This window comes from Leptonychotes weddellii, chromosome 2, assembly GCF_054177405.1.
Source record: "Leptonychotes weddellii isolate Sample4059 chromosome 2, ASM5417740v2, whole genome shotgun sequence".
Classification (NCBI taxonomy): domain Eukaryota; kingdom Metazoa; phylum Chordata; class Mammalia; order Carnivora; family Phocidae; genus Leptonychotes; species Leptonychotes weddellii.
The window spans coordinates 123,789,848-123,802,158 of record NC_138370.1 but is presented as its reverse complement, the minus strand read 5'-3'; the positions used below and the strand labels follow the sequence as shown (position 1 = coordinate 123,802,158).

Here is a 12,311-nt window from a genome sequence, read left to right as displayed (position 1 = left end):
AAAAAAAAAAAAGAAAAAAAAAATGGGGCTTGTATTGATAGAATCTTTCCATAACATTCAAGATGAATAATAACACTAGGAAACACCTACTAAATGCACACCGTGAGTCAGACATGTTCTGAGCACTTTACATATCTTATTTCAGATAACACAAAAAGCCAATGAGATAGGGAGTATTATTTTCTTCATTTTATAAATAAGGATAAGGAAACTCAGAAAAGTTGAGGAACCTGTCAATGGTCACAGTTACTAAACCGGCAGAGCTCAGGGAGCCCAGTTCTAGAGTCCATGCTTTTAAACACTATGCTCTTCTGCCGCTCAAAGTGTTTTCAATCTGCATGGAAATATTTGACCTACTTTGGTCTGATCAAGGTCGCAGAAGGGTTCTCATCTTTGGCGGCATGTCAGTATGCTACATATTGAAAAGCATTTATTTATAATGATCACATCATCCCTGAGAGGTGGAAAGACGGTAACTTTTGCAATTATAGAAACAGAGATTTCTCCCAATCAATTCAATTCTGCTGCAGGCCCTAGAGATGAGGAGACAGCGGTCTACAGGATGGTCATGTGGATGTTTCAGTGGAGGAGGAATATAACCACGAATAGTAATGACATGACTGATGAGTATTCCAAAAGTGGACCCCCAGGGTGGTATGGAAATATACTGCCAAGGGCCTTAAGCCAGCCTCAGGGTAGGAAAGCCTCCCTGAGGAAATGAGGCATGAAATCTGTGTAGGAGTTAGCCAGGCAAAAAAGACAGGAAATGGTCCTTAGGCTTCTGGAACCAACTTGGTAAAAGCTCAGGACCATTGATGACTTTGCCAAGGTAGTTTTTGTGGAGTAGAGAAAGCACAGTCAGATTCCAGTAGATTAAATGTGGGGGGGAGGCGTGAGAATCGAGCTGGAACTGCGTAGACTTCTCTCTGGAGAGAAATAGGAACCAAGGAAGTTCATTAGCAGATCACTGAAGTTTTCTTTCTGAAATATGAAGCTAGGTAGTCTACTTAGAAAGGTAGAGAGACTTTTGAAGAGAATTCTTCAAATGAATGAAGAAGAATGAGAATTTTGAAGAGGCTTTGAGGAGAATGTCAAAGGTTTAGAAGACAGCGGGAATGGAGCAGAACAAGGAGAAACAAAGAATGGATGAGCAGTGTCAACTCAGCCAGAGTTGGAGACCATGAATGGCATCAACCTCCTTACCCAAATGTGTGGCCTTACCCTGTGACAGTTTCCCAAATCAATCCCTGTGGTTCCCACATTTTACAACACTTGTGCTGGCCAATCAGTGACCTGAAATAGTCATCATGTGTCTAGTTGACCGGAAGAATGTAGTTTTATGTGGTCCTGCCCACATTCTTGGGTTGGTTACTGGGACAAGCTTGTATCTTGATCTGGAAACCTTGGAAATTCCCAGAAGAGAAGGCTGAACACTGCAGGTCATCCCAGAATTAGAGAAAAGCTGCCTAGCAGGTTCTAACACCCCGTAGTCAGCAGGAGGATTTGGTGAGTAGCCTCAGGTTTAAGAAATGAGATGAGCACAAGGGGTGGGTAGTTGGTTTGTTTTTAACATCTGGAATACAGCCTGAGTAGCAGAGCTCAGGCCTAGCTAAGTCTGATCTGATAACAAAAATGTCAAGATGGAGCTTAAGAATAAAGCTAGTTTCTCCGCTAAGGACTGGATTCTCATCTTACAGAAAGTTTTCATGTTACAAAGGTTCAGAACTGATCTGTGTAGGAGGAAAGAATGAGTGATGTGGGATTTAATCATCTTCTGTGGTTTGAAACGTCTTAATCTAGTTTTAATCATAGGATTTCAATACTCAGTAGCCTGGGTGGGTATGGAAGAAAGGGTCAGTATTTCATTCAGAGTAGACACCCATTCAACTAACTTAAGAAAAGAGTAGAGTAGAGCTGGAGGTAGAGTGATTACTAAAAGGATATCTCCATGAACCTTGAGGACATCCAGGCTTCAGAGGGATCAGTATATATATATATATATATATATATATATAAAAGAGAGACAAGAGACTATGTTACCACATAGTCTCTTGTCTCTCTTTTTCGGGCCTTCCCATGTTATAGCTTCTTTGGAAAGACTGGCTTCTCTACTTACTCAGCATTCAACTGGCCAAAACCTAATACTCCAGTCCCTGCCCTGCACTTTCTACTAACATCTTCCACCAACTGAGTCTCTGTTGAAATTCTCAAATGAGAATCTGATTGGTCACTGGTCAGCCAAATGAATGAGCTGAGTGTCTATCAGCAGGCCAATCAGCCATAGCCAAGGATATGTAGGACCGACCTTTCCAGAGGTTGTGGGTAAAACAGAATCTCCAGAAGGAGCTATGAACACAAGCAGGCAATAGGCATATCCTATACAACCAAGAAATCTGGATTAGGTTGTTCCAAAATTAAAGGGAATCTAGCTCTTCTGAAGCACTTCAGTACTCTCAGCTTCCTGTAGGAGTTTGTTTTTTCATCGTTCACACTCAGCAGCCCATTCCAGGCCTGTATTGTAAGCCTCCAAGAAAATGAAGGAATAAGTTTCTGAAGGGAAGCTTACTATTTCACAGCCAAGTCAATTGCATGATATAGAGAAGGGTCTTCTCTCTAGAGAAGACCTTGAGACCTTGACACTTGAGCTTGATCCAAATTTCTTCTCAGAAACGAATTTCATCCTGGTTCTCAGTGCTTGTTCCCCTTCCTCTTTAGGGAATGATTTCACTGCTAGGTCCAGTGAAGTGCACCTTTGGGATTAACAGCCCTCAGGAAGGGCGGTTATTTTTATTTTCTTAACATTAACTCTTTTTCTCTACTGAATTTTCTTTATTCAGTTATAATTTATGAACAATAACACAGACAAATCTTAAAGGTACAGACTGATCACATTTTACATATACACATATATGTATGTTATATACATACACGTGTGTAAATATAAATATGTGTGTGTGCATATGAGTGTGTGTGTGTGTGTACCTCCGTATCCATGTGACAACCCTCTGGATCAAGATCTAAAGAATTCTACTTTTTCCACAAAATAAAACCTACCCTAACTGTAAATTAGTTACTTTTTCTGCAATTTTTTTAACCATAGATCAGTTTTTTCCTTGAACTTATGTAAGTGGGATCTTACAGTCTATACTCTTCTGTGTCTAACTCCTTCTGCTCAGCGGAACACCCATGGATGCCCCCGTGTTGTTGTAGTATCTCTTTCTTCTCGTGGCTTCCTTTTCATTGTGTATACACAATTTGGTTAACCACTCTCCTACTGATGGACACTTGCCCTGTTTCCAAGTTTAAGCTAATATGAATCGGGCTGCTATGAACATTCCTGAAGTAGTCTTTTGTAGATATATGCACCCGTTTCTCTTGGATACATTCCCCAGTGTGGGACTGCTGGGTCATGAGGTGTGTCATGTTTCATTCTGTTGGACCTTGGCGGTTTTTTCAAACACACTTTGAGACTTCTCTAGTTCCCTCTCCTAGTCTTTCTGCCCTGCTACCACCTAAAGGATTTCCCTTCTGCTTCTGTGATCAGGCCTGTTTCCTGACTTACATGTTTCTCTCCGCAGGACAAAAAGAGGGAGCCACCCCTCCTGGAGGCTCACAAGATAATGGAGGTCCTACAGACTGCCAGATCTTTACGCTCAGCCCTCCACCCCCCAGGAGGAATCCAGTGACAAGGATCCAGCTCGTCACAAGGACACCCAAGTGTCCCTTTCATTTTTTTCCATGGCAAGGGCCTAGAGTCCACTTTAGGTTTCCACACAGACCTTTCCTTCCTCAGAAGTGTAACCACCGGTTTCTGTTTCGTCCATTTTTTTGGCCACACGGTCGCCTTACTCCTCATTATAAATATTTTCCCAGGGGAAGACTCTGGAGAGGAAGCTCATCTGAGGAAAGCAGATAGAAAGAGAAGCCCCAAATATGCTGAAGCAAAAGAAGCCAGTGCCTCAGAGAAGACTATAAAGAGATTTCTGCTTTCTTCTTCCAAACTAAAACAACTGGACTTGAAGTACCTTAAACACCACAGACTAGAAATTGTTCTTCTTGTCAGCAGGGAAGATATCGGTTTAGAGGTTATTCAGGTTTGCAAAATGGGAGCAATAACTGCATTACCCTTATCCCCAACTTTTTAAGATCACAGGATATTGATGCAAATAAAAGCCTAAAATGGGTAGTTCCAAGAATTCCTCTACATACTGAGATGCCAGAAGAATCAGCTGTCTTCTAAATTCAAGTGAAAAGCATTTAAATAAATTGATATAAACCAATGAAGACAATAATGACACCCTTTTTACTCACTGTAAATGCGCCCTGCTCTGTAAGTTTTCCAAAGTAAACTTTAAAGGAAATTGTAGAAAACTGATAGTTTTATTTTATTCTCTATTTGGCAATGGTGTAGCTGGTGGTTATTCATTTACTGTTTCACTGAGGTGTAACTGACATTACATTATATTAGTTTCAGATGTGCAATGTGATGATTCCACATTTGTATATATTGCAAAATAATCACCGCAATAAGTCCAGTTAGCAACCATTACCATACATAGTTACAATTTTATGTGAGAACTTTCTAGATCCACTCAGTTTTCTTTTTTTTTAAGATTTCATTTTATTTTTTGACAGAGAGAGACAGCGAGAGAGGGAACACAGTGGGGGGAGTGGGAGAGGGAGAAGCAGGCTTCCCGCGGAGCAGGGAGCCCCATGCGGGGCTCGATCCCAGGACCCTGGGGATCATGACCTGAGCCGAAGGCAGACACTTAATGACTGAGCCACCCAGGCGCCCCTCCACTCAGTTTTCTAACAACAACAACAACAACAAAAGAATTATAAACATTAAAGCAAAACAAACTTACAGGGAGTCTGAGAGAATACCTTGAAGATATCATAAACCAAACTACCTACCTTAAAAAACTATTTTTAATTGTAATATCTAAAGTTACTTTAATGGTGACTTTTTAAGCAACCCCCTCCTCTCTCACTGTTTCTCCCATTATCATCGTATGGATACTAGCTTAGATTACATAGTTCCCCTAAAACTTTCGACACGGGTCTAGGCCCAACAGTCTGATTAGAAGTTTACATGGATGTTCTGGTAACTCTAGAGCTCCACAGACGTAAGTTCACTCAGCTATAGGAACCCGAGGGTGCAGCAGAAAGAATAAATCCCACTGACTGCATTCGTTGGCTATCACTGTAGCCATTCCGTAAAATGCTGCCTCCTGCTTGTGCCGCTCCCCTTGCCTGTAACACAGAAACGGGGCTTTTGCGTATGGGGTCAGTGGTTACACCTGTCCCTCCCAGGTGCAAAAGTTGCTGCAGTGCAGGTACTTCGACAGAGGGAAAAAGGGGACACAAAGGCGTGAGGGCGCTGGGAGTGTTGCCTGGGGAATGGAGGGACCAAGAAAACCACCATGCTGTTCTGCTATATAAAAAGATAAAAAGGAAGAAAATAAATTATTTCCTTCACTCACTTCATAGCAAACTTGCTTATAAGGACAGATACTTGCTGCAAAATTACAGGCTTAAATAAAACCTGTATTTGAAATCCTTGCTAAAAAACTCGTATTTTGTAATGTTTTTGCTCTCTCATTTGCTTTCCTTCTGATTAGTGGGGCATAACCAGAAAAGGACCAATCTAGGGGCGCCTGGGTGGCTCAGTCGGTTGAGCATCCAACTCTTGATTTCGGCTCAGGTCATGATTTCGGGGTTGTGGGACTGAGCCCCAGGTCAGGCTCCACACTCAGCATGGAGTCTGCTTAAGATTCTTTCCCTCAGGGGCGCCTGGGTGGCTCAGTTGGTTGGGCGACTGCCTTCGGCTCAGGTCATGATCCTGGAGTCCTGGGATCGAGTCCCGCATTGGGCTCCCTGCTCGGCGAGGAGCCTGCTTCTCCCTCTAACCCTCCCCCCTCTCATGTGCTCTCTATCTCTCTCATTCTCGCTCTCTCAAATAAATAAATAAATCTTTAAAAAAAAAAAAGATTCTTTCCCTCTCCCTCTGCCCCTCCCCCCACTCATGTGCAGGTGTGCTCGTTCTCTCAAATAAATAAATAAAATCTTTAAAAAAGAGAGGGAGGGAGGGGGGAGAGAAAGAAAGAAGGAAGGAAGGATGAAAAGGGCCAACCTTGGGCAAACTTGAAGACAGGGAAAGACTCGTGTTTGAATCTCACCTCCCTTTCTGGACCCCCTCTATTCCAGCATGCTCCCCGCCTCCACCGCTCGCTGCTCACCTAGGTACTCCATGTGCTCACAGGGCCACCAGCTGCCCAAACGAATTTGCTTGGACGGGGCTTTCTCTCCCCAGACATTAGAACTTCTGCAATCCAAGACTCGACTGTTCTGAAATGTAGTCCATGAAGACCTCACTGGTTGATAATATAAACCTCAGGAAACCAAGACAAACTGAAGCTTAGCAGCTTCAGTCCTTCACTCACTGCATCTGTTATAGAAAGCAGGCTGCTCCTGTAGGGTTTTGTAACAAGGACTGTTTTCAAAATAAGTCTGGGTATAATTGCATCATTCCTCACCCTTGAACATGCATAGAGTTGCCTATATGAGAAGTAGCCTACACCTGTAATTAAAAACACATGCCTTCATGACTTTAAAAAAAAATGCATCCTTCTGCCTAATAAATTGTTCTTTAAAAATACAGTGATGGGGCGCCTGGGTGGCTCAGTTGGTTAAGCATCTGCCTTCAGCTCAGGTCATGATCCCAGGGTCCTGGAATAGAGTCCCTGCTTCAGGCTCCCTGCTCAGTAGGGAGTCTGCTTCTCCCACCCTCACTGACCCTCCCCCCATGCTCTTTCTCTCAAATAAATAAAAAAATATATAGTGATGCCGGGGCATGGGCTCTGACCTCCACAGGGAGTATGCTTAGGATTTTCTCTTCTTCTCCCTCTGCCCCTCCTCCCACTCCCCCACTCCTTCCCCACCCCCAATAAATAAATAAATCTTTAAAAAAAATAGTGATGCCTAGCAGGTGTATTGACTCAGGGGGAGAATACTCTTCATCACTAATACTTCAAAGTGAATTTATTTATCAGATATGTTCCTCTTCGGGGTGCCTGGGTGGCTCAGTCGGTTAAGCGTCTGCCTTCGGCTCAGGTCATGATCCCGGAGTCCTGGGATCGAGTCCCACTTTGGGCTCCCTGTTCAGCGGGGAGCCTGCTTCCCCACCCCCTCTGCTGCTCCCCTTGCTCGTGCTTGCTTGCTCTCTCTGTCAAATAAATAAATAAAATCTTTAAAAAATATATATGTTCCTCTTAGAATATAGGTGGTATTTGCTGCTTTTGAAGCAGTGGAAGGGTGTGATAACTGTTGCATGCATCTTTGCTTTGTGGTGTGAACAGCTATGCAAGTCTAAAGTTCCAATTATGCTAAAGAGGCATAACCTGAACCTAATCATCAGACAAACCCAGACTGAGGAACATTTACAAAACACCTGCTGTGTAATTTTAAAAATGTAGATGTCATGGTAGACAAAGTTTAAAGGAGATTAAAGAGATATGAGGGGCACCTGGCTGGCTCAGTTGGCAGAGCATGTGACACTGGATCTCAAGGTAGTGAGTTCGAGCCCCATGTTGGGTGTAGAGGTTACTTACCTAAAATAAATAAACAAACAAACAAGATTAAAGAGACAAGATAATTATTTAATTATCCTTAATTAAACTTTAATTATTTAATTATTTAATTATCTTTAATTAAACATGTGGTCCTAGAAGTGGGAAGGAGAGGAGAGATTGCCAGAAAAGAAATTATTGGGACAACTGGCACAATTTTAATGTGGACCATGTGTTAGGTAATAGCCTTTGTCAGTGTTAAATTTTCTGAATTTGACAATTATGTAAGAGAACATTCTTACATAAAAACATGAAGTATTTGAAGGTAAAGGAGTATGATTTCTGCAACTAAATCTCAAATTATTCAGGAGGCAGCCAAACCAGGAGAGGAAGAACACGCAGGCTGCATGGGGTTCGCTACTGAATGATTGGTTTGTGGCACATTAAAACGCTGGGGTTTGCTAAGCTCCTGATTAACAATGGAAAATTTCCTGTTCTCTTTCAGAGAGCTGACTTATTTTATAAATGTTACCTTTTGGCATCCGGAAACTCACTCGAGGAGGCGTGTTAGTTTGCCGGCACCACTATCACGAAATGCCACCGCCTGGGAGGCTTAAGCAACGTGAATTTACTTTCTCACCGTTCTGGAGGCTGGAAGGCCGGGATCAAGGTGCCAAGAGGATAGGCTTCCTCTGAGGCCTCTCTCCTCGGCTTGCAGATGGCTGCCCTCTGCTGTCTCTTCACATGGTCTTTCCTCCTGGCATGTGTGCCTCGTGTCTTTCCCGTGTACGCAAATTTTCTCTTTTTTTTTTTAAGATTTTATTTGTCAGAGAGAACAAATAAGCAGGGAAAGTGGCAGAGGCAGAGGGAGAAGCAGACCCCCCGCCAAGCAGGGAGCCCAATGTGGGGCTCGATCCCAGGACCCTGGGATCATGACCTGAGCCGAAGGCAGACGCTTAACCGACTGAACCACCCAGGTGTCCCCAAATTTTCTCTTCTTAATAAGGATACCAATCAGATTGGATTGGGGCCCACTCTAAAGTCCTCATTTTAACTTAAATCACCTCTCTAAAGGCCCTATCTCCAAACAGAGTCACAGTCTGAGGTACTGGGGGTTAGCACTTCAACATATGAATGTCAGGGGATAAATTCAGCCCCTACAGGAGGTATCCAATTTTGATAACAGTTAACTACTAAACTCCCAGAACAGCTGCATGATCTAGAGAAAGCTGGCTTTGATTCTAAAGAGTATTACAATGCTCAAGCACTTTTAGACATAAAGAAAAAAAGAGAGAGAATCAGCACTTTCCTGTTTTAAGCACAGAGCATATATTTGACTTATTTTTATGATAAAATATAAGTAAATATCAGGTTCCTACTAGAACCTCCAACCTTGTTCTAAACAGCAGAGAGACGAAGGAACCCAGGACGGGAGGTCTGTTGCAAGAGGAGACACAGCTGAAGCAATGTACTGGGGCCGTAAGTTGTATAGACCTCAGCAAGTCCTAGGGTCAGCCAAGTAAATCCGCCGAGTCATCGTGAAAGAGCTCTAAACTGGAAGCACAAAGTCCATCCACAGTAGAATGGCTGGATAAATTGTTATTGTATTGTATACCGCACAGCAAGGCAAAACCATGGATTACGGCTTCACACAACAACATAAATGAATCTCACAAGTTCATGTTGAGTGAAAGAAGTCAAAGGTAAGAGGGAGCCTGCTGGGAGCTGGAAATATTCCAGGTCTGTACATTTATGAAGATTCATCAAGCTCTATGCTTAAGGTTTATGTATCTTACTATAGGTAAGTTATCAATTAAAAATCTTTAGTGCTGTAGTGTAAAGGAAATCTGTAAATATATGCTAATTATAATTGTAGATTTATCAAACAAGCACGCAAATATTCTATTGACTGGTAGTTGGCAAGGTTATATAAAATAATACTTAACTGATAAGTCAGACAAAGAAAAACAAATACTGGGGCGCCTGGGTGGCTCAGTCGGTTAAGCGTCTGCCTTCGGCTCAGGTCATGATCCCAGGGTCCTGGGATCGAATCCCACATCGGGCTCCCTGCCCAGTGGGGAGCCTGCTTCTCCCTCTCCCTCTGCTGCTCCCCCTACTTGTGCTCTTCCTCTCTCTCTCTCTGTCAAATACATAAATAAAAATCTTCAAAAAAAAAAGACAAATACTGTATAATATCACTTATATGTGGAATCTAAAAAAGCTAAACTCTGAGACACGGAGAGTAGAGTGGTGGTTACCAGGGGCTAAGGGTAACCTGGGAAATGGGGAAATACTGGTCAAACTTACAGTCATAAGATTAACACGTTCTGAGCATCTAACATGCAGTATGGTGTTTATAGTTAATAATACTGTATTACAGACTTGAAAGTCGCTAAGAGAGTAGATCTTAAATAATCTCACCACGAAAACCGAACTGGTAATTATGTGACAGGATGGAGATGTTAACAAACACGACAGTGGTAATCATACCGCAATATGTAAGTATGTCAAATCACCATGTTGTACACCTTAAACTTACACAGTGATAGATGTCAATTGTTTCTCAATAAACTGGGGGGGAGCAATATTTCACTGGAACATCAGCTCATAACAGTAAGCAGAAGACTGCATAGTATGTACCAATAAGTGTTTGTCTTTCCCAGCTAAAGCAAATTTAAACCAGAGTAGTTTGAATAGCCTCAAATATAACCCTATACTTCATACAGTTGGTGAGCCAAAGAACGACACAAAGAGATTAATACACATTCCAAACAGAAAATATCTCTCACAATTTCAACATTGGAAATGTACAATAAGTGGGGCGCCTGGGTGGCTCAGTCGTTAAGCGTCTGCTTTCGGCTCAGGTTATGATCCCAGGGTCCTGGGATCGAGCCCCGCATCGGGCTCCCTGCTCGGCGGGAAGCCTGCTTCTCCCTCTCCCACTCCCCCTGCTTGTGTTCTCACTCTTGCTGTCTCTCTCCATCAAATAAATAAAAATCTAAAAAAAAAAGGAAATGTTCGATAAGCATTATTACTACGACAGTAGCAGTTCAATGATTTGTACAGAAGGAACCATAACAAAGTGTTAGATCTGAAACCCCCTGACACAGATGTCAGGTCCTTACAGTGACCTACGTATGACCTGGCCTCCCCCTTCCCCATCCCCAGGCTCTCTCACTCTGACCTCATCTCCTACTATTCTCTTCCTTTCTCACTCCACTCAGACACACTGCATTCCTCGCTGATCCTCAAACAAACCAAACACACTCCCTCCTCAGGGTTCTACCCTTGCTGGTGCCTCCTTCGGCAATGCCCCAGATATTAGCATTCTCCACCGGGGTCCTTCCCTCACTTCTATCAGGACATTCATAAAATACCACCTCTCCTTTCCCTGGCAACCCAATCTAAATATGCAGGCACAGATGCTCTTCCTCACCCAGTTCCCAGCTGTGTTTCTATCCCTAGCATGTATCACATTCAATTACTCTAAATGTATTCCTAGTTATCTTTTTATTATTTGTCTTTCATATCAGAAAATAAGTTCCTTAAAGGCAGTGATTTGTACCTCTTGCGTTCACTCCCTTATGTCCAGGACTTAAAACAATACCTGCATATAATAGGGACACAATAAATATTTGTTAATGAACTTTTAAACTTCCTGATATTCAACCCCTAATTGCTTCCAAATCAGTTTCCACATATCAGGAGAAACCTCAGGATTTTAAAATCTCTAGAAAAAAGGAATTGCTATTGAGGAGCAGAAAATAAGGCACATACATTCCTCTCAAAAAAAAAAAATTACTGCCACCCATGCATATCTTTGACCTTCTTTTAGGAATTTTAACATGAATATTCCTCTGTTTCACTGCATATAACATTTCTCTCTTTTGGTAGTTTGTTCGAGAACAGGTCGGAATGGCAACCAGAGATAGAGAATCCACCAATTTAATTGCTCACTCATTTTGTAATTTTTTTCAGGCTTTTACTAGCAACATCTATATATTAAAAAAAAAAAAAAATCTGAGTCCAGTCCTCTTTGTAAAGTTTTCCTCCATGCTAAGGCAAGACATATAGGTTTCCTGGAAGGGCTAATTATCTGAGATGTCTCTTCAAACTGTTATTCTTTAAATCTCTGTTCACCAGGCAAGAGAAACTGATTTTCTGGCAACAAAATTAATAACACATCTTTGTTCATGTTCTAAACAGAAGGCTTATTACATGTTCTGTACATAGTAAATTCTTTAATTTCTTTAGAAAGGTCTTTTAGAGGCGAGGGGGTGGGGGGATGGGTGAGCCTGGTGATGGGTATTAAGGAGGGCACATTCTGCATGGAGCACTGGGTGTTATATGCAAACAATGAATCATGGAACACTTCATCTAAAACTAATGATGTACTGTATGGTGACTAACATAACATAATAAAATAAAAAATAATAAATAAAATTATTATCATAAAAAAAATTTCCTTCACTTGCCAACCTTCATTCAGAATAGAGGTAGAGTTCATACAGTAATTGTAATAAAATTGTGTTCAAAATGTGTTTGAAAGTTCTGCTCCCATATTGGCAAAGTATTTCTTGTTTTCTATAGTTCCTTTTCAGTTTTGCTTGGTGATACTTTTCTCAAATCATCATGTTGAGAAGTACATTAAGGGCTTAAATTTTAGAGACAAAATGGATCGCTTATTTCCCCTCAACAACATGCTCTACACTACTTCAAATTTCGAGTTCTAGTGGACTGACG

The 12,311-nt window shown here is 41.9% G+C and overlaps 2 protein-coding genes and 1 long non-coding RNA gene across 3 annotated transcripts in view; 2 read left to right on the top strand and 1 right to left on the bottom strand.

Annotated features, from left to right (window-relative positions):
• Window positions 1-4,353, top strand: part of ODAPH (odontogenesis associated phosphoprotein) — a 7,872-nt gene extending 3,519 nt beyond the window's left edge. The window contains exon 2 of the mRNA XM_081812280.1: window positions 3,579-4,353. Coding sequence (XP_081668406.1) covers window positions 3,579-3,916 — 338 coding nt within the window. The 3' untranslated portion in view covers window positions 3,917-4,353. The remainder of the gene's footprint in view (window positions 1-3,578) is intronic.
• The window catches only part of THAP6 (THAP domain containing 6), a 52,883-nt gene extending 42,349 nt beyond the window's left edge, over window positions 1-10,534 (top strand). The window contains exon 6 of the transcript XR_014142986.1: window positions 8,074-10,534. The gene's annotated coding sequence lies outside the window, so the exon portion shown is untranslated. The remainder of the gene's footprint in view (window positions 1-8,073) is intronic.
• On the bottom strand, window positions 6,587-9,017 carry LOC145720182 (uncharacterized). Its single transcript, XR_014142992.1, has 3 exons — window positions 8,961-9,017; window positions 7,526-7,610; window positions 6,587-7,225 (listed from the first exon to the last, which is right to left on the bottom strand). It is a non-coding gene; the product is annotated as an uncharacterized LOC145720182 (long non-coding RNA).
• Window positions 10,535-12,311: the final 1,777 nt, after the last annotated feature.